Here is a 16,717-nt window from a genome sequence, read left to right as displayed (position 1 = left end):
AAGCAGGAACAAGAGACAAGTTACACGATTCTCAGGGCAAGAGGCACAAATGTTACCATCAGTAGCCTCAAGCCTGATACTACGTATGTATTCCAAATCCGAGCCCGGACCGCAGCTGGATTTGGGACCAACAGTCGCAAGTTTGAGTTCGAAACTAGCCCAGACTGTACGTATTTTTTCAATATAGTGTATGGGGGAAAGGGCTGTTGCGAAAGTGTCTGATAATTCATTCTCAAAGTTTTAGCTAAATGTGATACATTGAAAGTATATCGCTTGGAGGACATTTAACAATTTTGCATAGCATTGGGTCTGTGTACTTGTGTTTGTGTAAGTGTACATCTGTGTGTGTGTGTGTTTTTTTTCTCTTTTACAAATCAAACATATTCTAATGCCTGGAATGCTTCTGATCTTCTATTGACCATAAATTCCTTTGAGGATCATTATTTAATATGGTAACATTTTAACTTCTAGTACCTGTTAATCCAGATATTTCAGGTTCATTGCATGGTTCAACGAACTACAAAAAAGAAACGTGATGATCCATGAGGAACTTAATATTGTTTTAATCCTTAACACATTTAATCTTGTATTACTTGGAGATTAAGGATTTTCTAAACCTGATTCATCACCTCATTCACATTCACAAGTAATTTGGTCGGTCCTGTGTGTCTGACACTAAATTTATCTAAAATTGGCAAACATTTTCCCAGTAACATTCTGATTTTCTTCAAATGCATTCACTTCATATTAGAAAAACCCTCTGCTAAAATATGTTTCAAAAGGGAAAATCATGGCTATGATATTAATATAAAATGAACACGAATTAAAGATTTTATTTAACTTATTAATTAATGAAGAGACTAGTAAGAGAGTAAACTGATTTAAAGAGAAATTTGAAGAACAGATACATATACACATATACATACATATTTGTATATGTTTGTGTCTGTTCGTGTGTATGAGTGTGTAGACAATCAGGAATACTTAAACAAATTGGTTAATCTGTCCAAAACTGGTTAATATACTATAAGACAATAAATATAATGATTGGGGTCATCTTTTCTAATTCACATAAACCAGTCATATCTCTAGTGAATGTATCATTCTAATTGTAATGAGAAAAATCATATATATATAACTATTCATTGTCTACAACTAATTTCATCGTTGCAAAACAGGCCAGGAAGACAATCAAAGATGAACACCCTTTAGAAACAGATTATCCAGGGAGAGTCTGACAATGCCTAGCACTCTACCGAAAGGACACCCAGTAATCTCTTTTGACAGTTCCAATTTGCCATTTCTCCCTGGCATCTGTATTTCCTATTTTCTAAATATTTTATTCATGATATAAAATCACATTGTTATTGGTATGGTAATATTTTATGCCCAAATTTCATCCCTCATAGAAACATTCAGGATTAACGAAAATTATAAAAGTTGTTTAATGTGATAAAGTAAATATTTTATGGCACACTTTTTGTCAAACAATTAGAAATGCTGTTTACAATAACGAGCTCTACCTTCTACAGGGTATAAGAATCTAGTGTTAGAAATTATTATCTCACAGCTGAAACATGACAATTCTTCTACTCAAAGGAGAGCTGCCATCCTCAAAAACATAAATCTACACAGCTGACCCTCCAGATCCACAGGTTCCACATCCGTAGATCCAACCAACCTTGGATCAAAAATATACAAAACTATATCCAATATCTTGTGATAACCCATAATGGAAAAGAATATGAAAGAATTTGAAAAAGAATCTATATATGTATACCTGAGTCACTTTGCTGTACAGCAGAAATTAATACAACATTGTCAATCAAGTATACTTCAATAAAATTTAATGTATATTATATAGATATAATATATACAAAAAAAGATTCCAGAAAGTTCCAGAAAGCACAGCTTTAGTTTGTGGCAATCCAGCAACTATTTACATAGCATTAAGTTGTATTAGGTGTTGTAAGTAATCTAGAGATGGTTTAAATTATAGGGCAGGATGTGCTTAGGTTATATGCAAATACTACACCACTTTATATAAGGGATTTGAGCATCCTCGGATTTTGGTATCTGTAGGGGGTCCTAGAACCATTCCCCCTTGGATATCGAAGGGGATTCAAGTCTCAGATGTGGAGACTGTACTTCAAGACCTCTCCTAATCCTCCTGTGATGGAATGAATATGGAGAAATCACTCTTTGAGGACATTAGAAACAAAATGCTGCAAAATACCATGGAAATCCATGTGAACAAGGTTTAAAACAAATTTAAAATTTTAGAGGACACAATAACAAAATATAATTGCAATTTAACATTTGTAATTCTAAATCTTTTTGTAAATTTTAAGTGGCACAAAGAAAGTTCTTTGTTTTGAAATGACTATAGATTGAATTTTTTCAAACTTTTAAATAGTTATTGAAATTAACAACAAAACCTAGATTTGCTGTAGCAAGAGAGATCACAAATCACAGAAATATAAAAATCAAATATTTATTATATCATGTGGTAGAAATTAGGCATATTGGGAGGCAAGAAGGGCAGAACACCATTAGATAAATATGTATTATACTGATGCATATTTTGGAACATCAGTCTAACCTCTCTTGTTCTGAATTAGCACTTAACCCTATCTGATAAATAAATTTGCAAAAACAACAACAAACTCTAAAATTTTAATGTGATTCCAGATTTACCACAGATATAGTTGTGGTAGTGTTATGCATGATCATCTAATGAGGCTTCAGTGTCTGAGGTTTAAGAAATAGCCCATTTAAAAATTTCAGGGTCTTAGGACTTTTGCAAATAAGTTTTATATTTGCTATATTTCCATTGACTGATAGAGCAGATGAAAAGAGCATAGAGAGAAAGGGAACTTTTTTAATATCCCTCCCCTCCTTTTATAAAAGTCTTTGAGTTGCACAGTTTGATTTTTTTTTAAAAAATCAGTTTACTCTTACTGCTTTACCATAGAATTCTTCCAGACTTTAAATAAAGGTAAATATAGGTTTTAAAAGTACCTTTTGTCTTAAGGGAAAAAAAGACAAAAATCAAAACTCTCTGTTTTTTATAAATCAAAATGATATATTCATAAAAACTCTAAGGATTTAAGAGTCTTATTTGTTATAGATTGATATTTAAAAGATATAAAAAAAGGCTTATGTTTGGATTTCTTTAACAGTTTGCTGCTTATTCTAGTTTTTATTTTTTTTTAATTATAAAGTTTTATTCATAACACATATAAATGTTTCTTAGTAGAACATAGTGTATTTTTACCTAGAATTTAATTAGTATTTTTTTATCTTGTTTACAGTAACAATATAGAGGCACAGTGGATTATATATTTTCCTAAGTGCTTTAAAGTTTCTTACTATTTATGTGTCAGTGCTTTACATGTATTATCATCATTTTACAGAAGAGGAAATTTATGCCTCTGAGGCATAGAGAGGTTAAGTAAGATTTCTAAAGTTACATAATTGGTAAATGATCGATCTGATTTTAGAACCCATGTATTTTTGTGACAGTATGTAAAGCATTTTCATAAACATTTCATTTGATCCTGTTCTGTAAGCTATTAAGATACTATGATTTCCTTTTATCCATGGTCTAGGACACAGAGTTTTATATGTTTCTTCTGAGATTGCATAGCTAGTAAGTGGAGTCAGTGAGCCTAGAATCTCCAGATTTTGGAGTACTGATCCAGTGCTGCTATTGCATATTAAAAAAAAAAAAAGTCATGCTAAAAGTCCCACAGAAAGCATAGAGTGCATATGAGTAAAAGGACTTTCCTAGAACAAAGGTGAAATCCACCAAAGTAAGAAGTCCCAGACTTTAAGAAACAGTGTGGCATGTTTGGGAAAACAGGCAGTCCATCTGTCTGGAAAGCCTCAGTGGGCAGAAACTGAATCCAGAGTGTGTGCTTTGTGCCTGAGAAAGGCAGGCACAATGTAGGAGTTAGAGAAAGAACCCTAGAGGGAGCTGCCGTGTATTAGGATGACCTTGACAAGCCGCTTCAACTTTCACTGCCTCAGCTTCCCTGTCTGGAAATTGGGAAAGATCATTGTGCATGACTCAATAGGGTTTTTATGTTGATTAAATTAATTATTGTTTGTAAAGTGCTTAAAATATTACCTGGTATAATAGTATGGTAAGCACTCGGGGTGTGTGTGTGTCTGTGTGTGTGTGTCTATGTGTGTGTGTTTGTTTTGTGTTTAAATAAATCGTACATAATTTGAACATCCAAGGAATTTCCAGAGCAAAAATATGTGGGATAAAGCTGAGATTTGGAAATGGAGGATTCTACTGGATATTACTATTGAAGAAAATTAGCCCAGGGACAATTTAGTCAGCACTCCTAAATGCTTCATACTGCCTTTTTGTTGTTTTTAATGAATGGGTATGCAGCAACTTTAATCTCTTGGACCCTATTTTTAGGGGACATTAAGAAAGCCTGACAAAGGTAGAATGGAATCATTATATAGAGAACTTTATATACCAAGATTAGATATTCATATGTAATTTTGTGGGATAGGGAGTACTTTTGCCAATTCTTTACCGGGAAAATGAATAATAAAAATATATAACATTTACTAAACCCTTATTGTATGTTTAGCACTGTTCTAAGCGTTTAACTTGTATTAACTCCTTTAATGCTCACAGCAATCATATTATTATGTCACACAGCAGATTGGTACAAAGCCAGTCATTCTGGTTCACGAGGACGAGCTCCTTGCCGGTCTGCTTTAGGGAGAGAGAGTGGACAGCATGTGTAGGATGGACAAAAATGGGAAGAGACTAGTACCAGGTAGAGCAGTTTGCTTGTGGGAAAACATATTCAAACTGAATTCCTAAGACATAATAGGTATCAGTTTTTGCCAGTATGCCACATAAAATTATTAGATAACTGTATAACACACAATTTAATCAATACTATTCATTCAAACGTTTGCCAATTCAGTAACAAAAAATGATCGGCTTTGGTTACGTGCTTTGAGATAGTCTCTGGGATTCATAGACATTTAGAGCTAGAGGAAATTGTAGAGAGGTCTAGTTTAATCCTATCTTTGACAAGAAAAGAAATAGAGAATTCTTCTTTTTTCTATCATGTTTCCTCTACCAGTTTCACTGACATTTATTTTACAAACTGGCTAAAATTTACCAGCGAATTCAGAACTTGCTGCTCTTTATAAGCTGCTACAGTATGCAAAGTGAAAAGCATGAGATAAAGTGATTATTATATGTTCATGGAGCATTACTGAATTACAAGGTTAAGTTATTTTACAAATGATTCACAGATCTATAGCCAGTGGATAGGAATGTATCAGTCCATGTCTTCTGTGAAGCAGATATTAAGGTGGAATTGTGTGAGCTTCAGGGAGCGTGGGGATACAGATAAAAGATAAAAGGGGAGGAACAGAAATGGCCAAGCAGAGCCTGAGACTGAGATGTAGGTCAGCCATCTATGAAGACAGAGAGAAGGCAGAGAGTTGAGGACGCGGAGCCTCAGAGAGCAATGCAGCTCCGAGGGTCTCACCAAACCAACGGGGAGCCTCAGCATGAAGATTGCCCTTACAGGACCCCTGCATTGGGCAGAAATGGCCTGCCTCCAGTCCCCTTGCCGTGTTTTGTCATTGAGGAGCGCGTGGCTGCAGTGGATCCTGAAGGTGCAGCAGCTGCGAGCCGTCTGCCCACTGCAGGCTTGGCAGTAGGGAGATCCTAGCAGGCACTCCCACGACTGCCACGGTGGTGTAAACAATAGTTTTCTGGTAGTAAAGAATAAAGTGCTTGCAACAGTTTATATTATGAGTATACCATCCTGCCACACTCTGAGTTCTTTTTTTCAGATGCTTAGAAAACTTTTAACAGCCTACCTGCCATGTTTTTTTATTTACATGATTTATTCCCTAAACTGCATTATTTTAGAGAAAAACTTCCAACCTTAGATGTTCATCGGGTTCAAGATGTGATATTGGCTTCTGGAGAGCTGATAGTATAACTCAACCCTCTCTTCTGAGCTTTTCTTTTGATACAGCACTGATTCATTTGTTTAATCAGCCTTTACTACAAAAACAATAAATATTAAAGTATGAGTGCATGAGAGGGAATGTTCCAGGAACTGCGTATATTTTAGAAAGTGTAGAGATTTGAATGCTTATGGATTTTGTTAGCAGATGAGCCTGGGGATTTAGGCAGAGAACAGATCCTAAATGGTTTTACATGCATTTTATCCAGAAAGTGATGGAGACCCCTGCCTGAGAATGACATAATCAAACTCATGGCTTAGAAGGAATGCTCTGGTGGCCAGGTAGAAGATAGGAAAGGCCTGCAAGTAGAGATCCATTGGGAATTTCTTATTGTAATCCAGGAGAGAAGTGAAGACAGAAACTAAAATATTTAAAAGAATTTGGTGATTAATTGGATATAGAAAAATCAGGAGAGGGAGAGGACAAGGTGACTATATTTATGGTCGACATCTTTGCTACTCAAAAGTTTGTAGTCTGGAATCAGCAGCATCACTGGGCGCTCATAAGATGTGCACAGTCTCAGCCCCACCTCCAGACGGACTGAATCAGAAACTGCTTTTTCCAAAAGCTCCTCAAATGATTTATGTGAACATTAAAGTTAGAGAATCATTGGTTTAGGTCAAGGGTCAGTAAACGTTTTCTGTAAGGGGCTAGAGAATAAATAGTTTAGGCTTTGTGTACATACAGTCTCTGTTGCTCCTACCTAACTTGGCTAATTGTAGCATAAAAGCAGCCATAGACAATGCACAAAGAAATGAATGTGGCTGTGTTCCAATGTAATTTTATTTATAGACACAAAAATTTGAATTGTATATAATTTTCATATATCACAGAATCTTCTTTTGACTTTTTGCAACCATTAAAAAAATGTAAATTCTTCTAAGCTTCTGAGCTATACAAAAACCGATGGCAGGCCAGATCTGGCTCCTGGACAATTTTTGCCAATACCTCATGTTGGTGAGTGAATGAGTGATGGGCTATCTACAAAGGTAGGAAATACAGGGACAGGAACAATTTGTTGGTAAGATGTGTTGAGGTCCATAGGACAGGTATTATACCACCTTTTAAATAAATACAGATACTGGAAACTAAACAAGCTAATGAGAAAGCTTTTAGAGTTTCATTCTGGGAAATCTTACCTATTCCCTATATTTCCCTGATAATTACTGTTTATTTGATGAGTTTCTTGCCAATGAGTATGGAGAAAACCAGTCCAGCATATTTTATGCAGTAGATGCCCAAATAGTTTTTTTTTAAATTTATTTATTATTTATTTATGGCTGTGTTGGGTCTTCGTTTCTATGCGAGGGCTTTCTCCAGTTGCGGCAAGCGGGGGCCACTCTTCATCGCGGTGCGCGGGCCTCTCACCATCACGGCCTCTCTTGTTGCGGAGCACAAGCTCCAGACGCGCAGGCTCAGCAATTGTGGCTCACGGGCCCAGTTGCTCCGCGGCATGTGGGATCTTCCCAGACCAGGGCTCGAACCCGTGTCCCCTGCATTGGCAGGCAGATTCTCAACCACTGCGCCACCAGGGAAGCCCCCAAATAGTTTTGATTGCTGTCAATGAAAGCAGAGTATTTAATCTTATTAATCAGAAATTTCAAGTAAAATTATACAAAATGTCTATTTTTTACACTAAGTGAAGAATTCTTTTTACATTGTATCAGACAGCAAGACATATTTTAGGTAAAAGCAAAATAAATAGGACTTAATTTATCAACGTTTTCACGTAGATGTTAGTTATGATGTGTTAATGCCTGGTCGTTTCTTATTTTTTCTCTCCAACCTCACAGCTTTCTCCATTTCCGGGGAAAATAGCCAAGTGGTAATGATTGCCATTTCAGCGGCAGTAGCAATTATTCTCCTCACGGTCGTCACCTACGTTTTGATTGGGAGGTGAGTTCACAGTCTGTTTTCTGACGTACTTTCATTATTGCATTGCTTGCTCCCCTCAATTGCCACTAAAATCGGAAAAGTGTGGTCAGTGAAATATTTTAACAATAAGAATGTCTCCACTTGTATTGTAGATCTTTCTTTTTTTCCTCCCTTTCTTTTGATTCTCCATCTTTAGTTTCGAGTTTCTTTTTTTCATTAAATTCTTGCCCCAGTCTCCAACACCCACCACTTCTCTCTTTTGACCCTCACTCTTGGTTTTACTTTCTTTTTTCAATTATCCCTTCTCTCATCAAATACACCCCAGATTTTCCTGACACTTTCTCACCCAGAACACTGGTAACACTGCACAGCACTAATCACTAACAATGGAAACTTTACCCTTCATTCATTCTAACAGCAGTCGTTTTTAAAGAAAAGTACTATAAACACTTTCTAGGGCCATTATAAAAACTGAACTGAAGGGGTCTGCACAGTGGGGAAGCATCTCTCCATATCTCCTCATTAGGCAGCTCTCCAGGGTCCCCAGAGAAAGAGGCTTTCTCTAGAGGATTTAGAAAATATGAAGTCATTAAACTTTCACTAAAGCATTTATTTGTTTGTGCAAAATGCTTTATTTTTTGTGCTTTGCACATTCTGAACATAGATAATTGTTTTAAGTATGTTTTCTTTCTGTGTTCTCTTCCTTGGATTTACCTCTAGGTTTTGTGGCTATAACAAGTCAAAACATGGTGCGGATGAAAAAAGACTTCATTTTGGGAATGGACATTGTAAGTTTCTAAACTATTTGCTGCCGTTTTGGCTTTACCATTTCAGTTTTCGCAGTTGTTGATTTGTAATTGGATAACTTCCCCCCTGACAAAGAGAATTCAAAAGTAGTTTTATGGGAGAATTGAGCAAGTCAAATTTATTTTAAACAGAGAAGGGAATCCATGGCTCTGCATTAAGTAAATTTTACAGGGCTGCATTTCAGCATACTTAAGCTAACATGAAGGGTAACTGGTGGTTTATATTCAAATAATGCACATGATGGGGAGTAGATACTATAGTCGGCTCTGCGTGGCTGAAAGGCAAAGCATATCTTCAATTTCCTTATTACTACTTGCTAAAATCTAAATAGGAGCCTTTTCCCTTTCCTAACTGCCAAGTAAATATAAACAACCTCTGTTTATGTGAAACGCCTTACTCCACTTTGTTAACCAACCAGGGGAGAGCCTTTAGAATAAACTGTTTATTTTGGAGTTACATGATATCCAACTGGTAGGAAAACCAGGGCTTTCGCCCCTTATTTTAATACCAATCAATTTAGTCTCTTTTTAATATTTCTCTGAAAGAAATACTCTTTTAAGAAACAAAGTGTTTATATCTAATAAAAGACTCATTTTTTTTTCTTCTGGTGAAACAAATCATTCCAGGTGTTTTGCTTTTCCAAACTATGGCTGGGTTATTGTGGCAATTACTAATCATCAGCCTTAAAGGGAATAGCATGTTCTCATGGCAATTAGTACAGAGACCATACTCATGCCTATATGCTCTCAAATAATCTCAATGTAACTAATATAGTCTTGTAAGCATTAGTTTCTTTGGCTTTCACTTTTGCTTTCTGAAAATAACTTTCAGTTTAAAATACTTCGTATCAGTAATTGGCTTTCCATCTAAAAGCTGTAGCTTTACAGTAAAAACTTGATGACCTGTTGCTACCATGTAGGAGGCATATAGTAGATTGAAAAAAAAAAAAAGTTTTCCAAAATGTAAATTGAAGGAGGATGGACAGAATGGCAGAGTTTGCAGAGAGCACTGTTTTGTTTTGTCCATCTCATTGAAGTCACTGTAGAGTAATTCACAAAAAAGCCCAAGTGTCACCTTCCTAATATCAATATCTCATTCCAGGTTAGTTAGGTTACCAACTCAAAAGTCTTAAAAGAGTGCATGAACAAATCACAGGATATTTATCTAGCTTTTTCTTCACAGTCCCACAAAACATTGAGTCACATTCACCATGCATAAATTAGAGTAGTTGCATTCCTGTGGATTAAGTTGTTCTTAATCTGAGTTGGACAATCGATGTAAATATTGCCTTTAGGGCAAGACCATATTGATTTGGTTCTTTATACAGGAATTATAAACCTCATGAACTTGCAGCACTGATAAATTTCTGTGTGCCAATTGTAAGCAGGTATCTCTATCACTTCAATCTGCTTTAGCTGTTGCTTTTTATGGTGGAGTTTGTTGAAACTTTAATTTTCTTCAAATGCGTAATATCCTTATGATAGCCAAACAAAAAAGAAATGTGTTTTATCCGAGCTGCAAGGGCATAAAGTATATGCATGTCATAAACTTTCTGCGTCTTAATGCTACAGCTGGTTTATTTCAGACCATTTATTTCGTATTACTTTGAAAAGCTCTAGCTATGAACTATTCCCTCCAGCCTTGTTACAAATCCTATAATATTGCTTCAAAAGGAAAGAAATGTGTTTCACCTCCTAAGATCCTGTCCCCTTGCCCTCTCTGGCTGGGCCTTTTTACTTTTTTGCTATCCTTAGGGCAACTCATGCTGGTAAAATGGAAATGTAAATTACTGTGTTTGCACAGAATGAGCTGTAAAGTAGTGCAGCTTAACACGTGTGCATGTGTTTATTATCTGGTTGTCTTGACACAGCCCAGTTACTGTGTGTTGCCCTTAATTATTGGTGTGAAGGGATTATGTGCTTGCATCCTGAATCACCTGATTCCTGGAAGCTCTGGGGACAGCAGTTAAAAATCAGCAGCCAAAGCTCCCACAGTGAACAGGCCATTTTTCTTGGAGATGTGTGCGTGTGTTTATACTTGTATTGCTTCCCTAAATGTCATGCAGATAGAAAAGCAATTTACTTAACTTTAATCAATCACAATGAATTGATTGATTTTATTTGGGAATGACTATTTAATTTTTAGATTAGTTAGTAATACATATACTCTCTAGGGCTGACAGGAACAGAATGGTAACTCTAAAGCACACTTTCAAGGCTGTTTGAAGCCAGCGCTTATTTAAAATGTTTGAGACATTGTTCCTAACAACTCATTTTATAATCTTCTTTGTCAATTTCTTTTTTTAATTTAAGTATAGTTGATTTACAATATTATATTAGTTTCAGATGTATAGCATAGTGATTCAGGATTTTTACAGATTATATGCCATTAAAAATTATTACAAGCTAATGGCTATAATTCCCTGTGCGATAACAATATATCCTGTTGCTTATCTAGTTTATATGTAGTAATTCATATCTCTTAACCCCATATCCCTATTTTGCCAGTAAGTCTCTCCCAAATTGATTTCCTTAAGTTCAGCAAAGTAAAATATTTGTGATTGTTTACCATAAAAAAATTTCATTTTCACCTTATTTTTAAAAGTGCTATTTTTTCCCTTGGAAAGGAATGCTAGATTTTCTTACCTTACTATTTCCTGACTTTACTATGACTAGGGGAAAATCAAAATTGGATGATCACATATTCTAGCCTTCATCTGATGTGTCTTCTTTAAAATGTAACCAAATTGACTAAACAAAAAGATTCTGAGAAGACTTCATTTCCTAATGTCTTTTATTAAATCTATGGTTACTTTTACTGTTTTCCTTACCCCAAAGCAAGAAAAGTATGATAGCTTCCCTTAATCTGTTTGCTTGTTTCAACAGTAAAGTGTTTTAGGACTGATAATGTAGAAATAGTTTTAGTGTGATAATAAATTATAGTAGACCACTGTACTAAAGAGTGACTGTTTTTATAGAAAGAAATGATGTTTATAATAAACAGCAGAAGCATGCAAACTGATGCATGAGCTCTAAAGAAACGGGCATTTCTAAGCCCAAATTCTGTCTCTGGGAAACCTCAATGATATTCATATTTGTGAATAAGCATTCTTAACATGAAGATACTGATAATGGCGATAGTCTCTGTCATTTACTGGGCACTAGCTACAATAACAGGCACTCAATGCTAGGCACTTGAAGAGCAAGTTTTCCAGAGCTTTCTTTCTCTGATGCCTAGCAGATTCTTTGTGCTGCACTATTCAAAGTGGAAGAACTGGAAAAGTAGAATTCTTCAAATGCTACTCCACTCACAGTTTGCCCAAAGAAAGGGCAAAAAACTTAACTATTTCCCCATTTCGGTGGATGTTGACTCCCTAGATATGGGTGTCATCTCAAATTACCTACACTCTGCCTCTGGATGGAGAATGACCAGTCTTTTGCAGTGTCAGGGTCAACGCCAGGCAGAGGGAGGAGTGGCGCTGACCTATCTTCTCCTACATTTTCCCTCACCTCCCACTCCCATTTTGCTGTCTCAAAATCATCTGAAGAAGTAGCTAAGGAAAATAGTCTTCACCTCCCATCTTTCCTAATCCATTTATTCTTATGCCTATATTGCTTTACTCAAAACCTCTATGGAAGCTTCCCAGGAACATAAATTATTATATGACGTAACATGGCATTCACAAAGTCATCCTGTAGATCAACAAACTAATCATGTCTTAGCCCAGACTCTGAAATCCTGGACTCATTGGCCAAATGTCCATTGTGATAAAGGCTCTCAGGAACAATTGCTGTCATCACAGTCCCTACACCTATTTCATATGAACTATTATACAAAACTGGCTCAAAGAATCTTCAGTAATTCCAGAATGTTCAGCTGCAATTTTGCCAATAGGATTCTTCTATTAAAAAATGATATCAGGGACTTCCCTGGTGGTGCAGTGGTTAAGAATCTGCCTGCCAATGCAGAGGACATGGGTTCAAGCCCTGGTCTGGGAAGATGCCACATGCTGCGGAGCAGCTAAGCCTGTGCGCTGCATATACTGAGCCTGCGTGCCCTAGAGCCTGCTCTCTGCAACAAGAGAAGCCACTGCAATGAGAAGCCCACACACGGCAACAAAGAGTAACCCCCACTCCCTGCAACTAGGGAAAGCCCGCATGCAACAATGAAGACCCAATGCAGCCAAAAATAAATAAATAAATTTAAAAAAAAGTGATATCAGAAAAAGATAATGTCTGATTTTATTTGTTACTTTAGGATATTATAAAAACCTTCAATAATATAGTGTGCTAAATGAAAAAAATATATCACCATTAAGAATCCATGTCCCAACTGGGGATCCTGTGTAAGTCACAGGCGACTCTCCGGGAGGAGCTGCCCGGAGTGGATGCGTTGGAGGTGCCTGCGACTCTACGAGTTCCACCTACCCATCTCTATCCATTCTGTCTGAGTCAGGTTACTTGTGAAAGGCCGAGAAAGTTTTATTTAGCTGTGTGCCTGACAGGGTCTTTGTGCTCTTGCCGGGTGTCAGGCCTGTGCCTCTGAGGTGGGAGAGCCGAGTTCAAGACATTGGTCTACCAGAGACCTCCCGGCTCCACGTAATGTCAAATGGCAAAAGCTCTCACAGAGATCTCCACCTGAATGCTAAGAACCAGCTCTACTCAACGACAAGCAAGCTACAGTGCTGGACACCCTACACCAAACAACTAGCAACACAGGAACACAACCCCACCCATTATCAGAGAGGCTGCCTAAAATCATAATAAGGTCATGGACACCCCAAAACACACCACGGGACATGGTCCTGCCCACCAGAAAGACAAGATTCCAGCCTCATCCACCAGAACACAGGCACCAGTCCCCTCCACCAGGAAGCCTACACAACCCACTGAAGCAACCTTAGCCACTGGGGGCAGACACCAAAAACAATGGGAACTACAAACCTGCAGCCTGTGAAAAGGAGACCCCAAACACAGTAAGTTAAGCAAAATGAGAAGACTGAGAAACACACAGCAGATGAAGGAGCAAGGTAAAAAACCACCAGACCAAACAAATGAAGAGGAAATAGGCAGTCTACCTGAAAAAGAATTCAGAGTAATGTTAGAAAAGTTGATCCAAAATCTTGGAAATAGAATGGAGAAAATACAAGAAAGGATTAACAAGGACCTAGAAGAACTAAAGAGCAAACGAACAATGATGAACAATGCAAAAAATGAAATTAAAAATTCTCTAGAAGGAATCAATAGCAGAATAACTGAGGCAAAAGAACGGATACATGACCTGGAAAATAAAATAGTGGAAATAACTACCACAGAGCAGAATAAAGAAAAAAGAATGAAAAGAATTGAGGACAGTCTCAGAGACCCCTGGGACAACATTAAACGCACCAACATTCGAATTATAGGGGTCCCAGAAGAAGAAGAGAAAGAGAAAGGGACTGAGAAAATATTTGAAGAGATTATAGTTGAAAACTTCCCTAATATGGGAAAGGAAATCGTCAGTCACGTCAAAGAAACGCAGAGTCCCATACAGGATAAATCCAAGGAGAAACATGCCAAGACACATATTAATCAAACTATCAAAAATTAAATACAAAGAAAAAATATTAAAAGCAGCAAATAACATACAAGGGAATCCCCATAAGGTTAATAGCTGATCTTGCAGCAGAAACTCTGCAAGCCAGAATGGAGTGGCAGGACATATTTAACGTGATGAAAGGGAAAAACCTAAAACCAAGATTACTCTACTCAGCAAAGATCTCATTCAGATTTGACAGAGAAATTAAAACCTTCACAGACAAGCAAAAGCTATGAGAATGCAACACCACCAAACCAGCTTTACAACAAATGCTAAAGGAACTTCTCTAGGCAGGAAACACAAGAGAAGGAAAAGACCTACAATAACAAATCCAAAACAATTAAGAAAATGGTAATAGGAACATACATATCGATATCTACCTTAAATGTAAATGGATTAAATGCTCCAACCAAAAGACATAGACTGGCTGAAAGCATACAAAAACAAGATCCGTACATATGCTGTCTACAAGAGACCCAATACAGACCTAGGGACACATACAGACTGAAAGTGAGGGAATGGAAAAAAATACTCCTTGCAAATGGAAATCAAAAGAAAGCTGGAGTAGCAATTCTCAGATCACACAAAACAGACTTTAAAATAAAAACTATTGCAAGAGACAAAGAAGGACACTACATAATGATCAAGGGATCAATCCAAGAAGAAGATATAACAATTGTAAATATTTATGAGCCAACATAGGAGCACCTCAATACATAAGGCAAATGCTAGCAGCCATAAAAGGGGAAATCAACAGTAACACATTCATAGTAGGGGACGTTAACACCCCACTTTCACCAATAGAGAGATAATCCAAAATAAAAATGAATAAGAAAACACAAGCTTTAAATGATACATTAAACAAGATGGACTTAATTGATACTTATAGGACATTCCATCCAAAAACAACAGAATACAGTTTCTTTTCAAGTGCTCATGGAACATTCTCCAGGATAAATCATATATTGGGTCACAAATCAAGCCTTGGTGAATTTAAGAAAGTTGAAATCATATCAAGTATCTTTTCCAACTGCAACACAATGAGACTAGATATCAAATACAGGAAAAAATCTGTAAAAAATACAAACAAATGGAGGCTAAACAATACACTACTAATCAACCAAAAGATCACTGAAGAAATCAAAGAGAAAATTAAAAAATACCTAGAAATAAATGACAATGAAAAGACGACCCAAAACCTATGCGATGCAGCAAAAGCAGTTCTAAGAAGGAAGTTTATAGCAATGCAATCCTGCTTCAAGAAACAATAAAAATCTCAAATAAACAACCTAACTTTACACCAAAAGCAATTAGAGAAAGAAGAACAAGAAAACCCCAAAGTTAGCAGAAGGAAAGAAATCATAAAAATCAGATCAGAAATCAATGAAAATGAAATGAAGGAAACAATAACAAAGATCAATAAAACTAAAATCTGGTTCTTTGAGAACATAAACAAAATTGATAAACTACTAGCTAGACTCATCCAGAAAAAATGAAAGAAAACTCAAATCGACAAAATTAGAAATGAAAAAGAAGTAACAACTGACACTGCAGAAGTACAAAGAATCATGAGAGATTACTACAAGCAACTGCAGGCCAATAAAATGGACAACCTGGAAGAAATGGACAAATTCATAGAAAAGCACAACCTTCTGAGACTGAACCAGGAAGAAATAGAAAATATAAAAAGACCAATCACAAGCACTGAAATTGAAAGTGTGATTAAAAATCTTCCAACAAACAAAAGCCCAGGAACAGATGGATTCACAGGCAAATTCTGTCCAACATTTAGAGAAGAGCTAACACCTATCCTCCTCAAACTCTTCCAAAATATAGCACAGGGAGGAACACTCCCAAACTCATTCTACGAGGCCAGCATCACCCTGATACCAAAACCAGACGAAGATGTCACAAAGAAAGAAAACTACAGGCCAATATCACTGATGAACATAGATGCAAAAATCCTCAACAAAGTACTAGTAAACAAAATCCAACAGCACATTAAAAGGCTCATACACCATGATCAAGTGGGGTTTATCCTAGGAATGCAAGGATTCTTCAATATATGCAAATCAATCAATGTGATAAACTATATGAACAAACTGAAGCAGAAAAACCATATGATCATCTCAATAGATGCAGAAAAAGCTTTTGACAAATTTCAACACCCATTTATGATAAAAACCCTCCAGAAAGTAGGCATAGAGGGAACTTACCTCAACATAAAAAAGGCCATATAGGACAAACCCACAGCCAACATCGTTCTCAATGGTGAAAAACTGAAACCATTTCCTCTAAGATCAGGAACAAGACAAGGTCGTCCACTTTCACCATTATTATTCAACATAGTTTTGAAAGTTTTAACCACAGCAATCAGAGAAGAAAAAGAAATGAAAGGAATCCAAATCGGAAAAGAAGAAGTAATACTGTCACT

The 16,717-nt window shown here is 36.5% G+C and overlaps 1 protein-coding gene across 3 annotated transcripts in view; it reads left to right on the top strand.

Moving 5' to 3' along the window:
- EPHA3 (EPH receptor A3) overlaps positions 1-16,717 on the top strand; it is a 365,584-nt gene that overhangs the window by 284,376 nt on the left and 64,491 nt on the right. For 2 of the 3 annotated variants that reach the window (XM_057545924.1, XM_057545922.1), the window contains 3 exons: positions 4-166; positions 7,818-7,920; positions 8,620-8,687. In XM_057545924.1, coding sequence (XP_057401907.1) covers positions 4-166; positions 7,818-7,920; positions 8,620-8,687 — 334 coding nt within the window. The remainder of the gene's footprint in view (positions 1-3; positions 167-7,817; positions 7,921-8,619; positions 8,688-16,717) is intronic. The other variant, XM_057545923.1, reaches the window with a different exon arrangement.

The sequence above is a fragment of the Balaenoptera acutorostrata genome, chromosome 4, assembly GCF_949987535.1.
Source record: "Balaenoptera acutorostrata chromosome 4, mBalAcu1.1, whole genome shotgun sequence".
Classification (NCBI taxonomy): domain Eukaryota; kingdom Metazoa; phylum Chordata; class Mammalia; order Artiodactyla; family Balaenopteridae; genus Balaenoptera; species Balaenoptera acutorostrata.
This window is presented reverse-complemented; position numbering and strand designations above follow the sequence as displayed.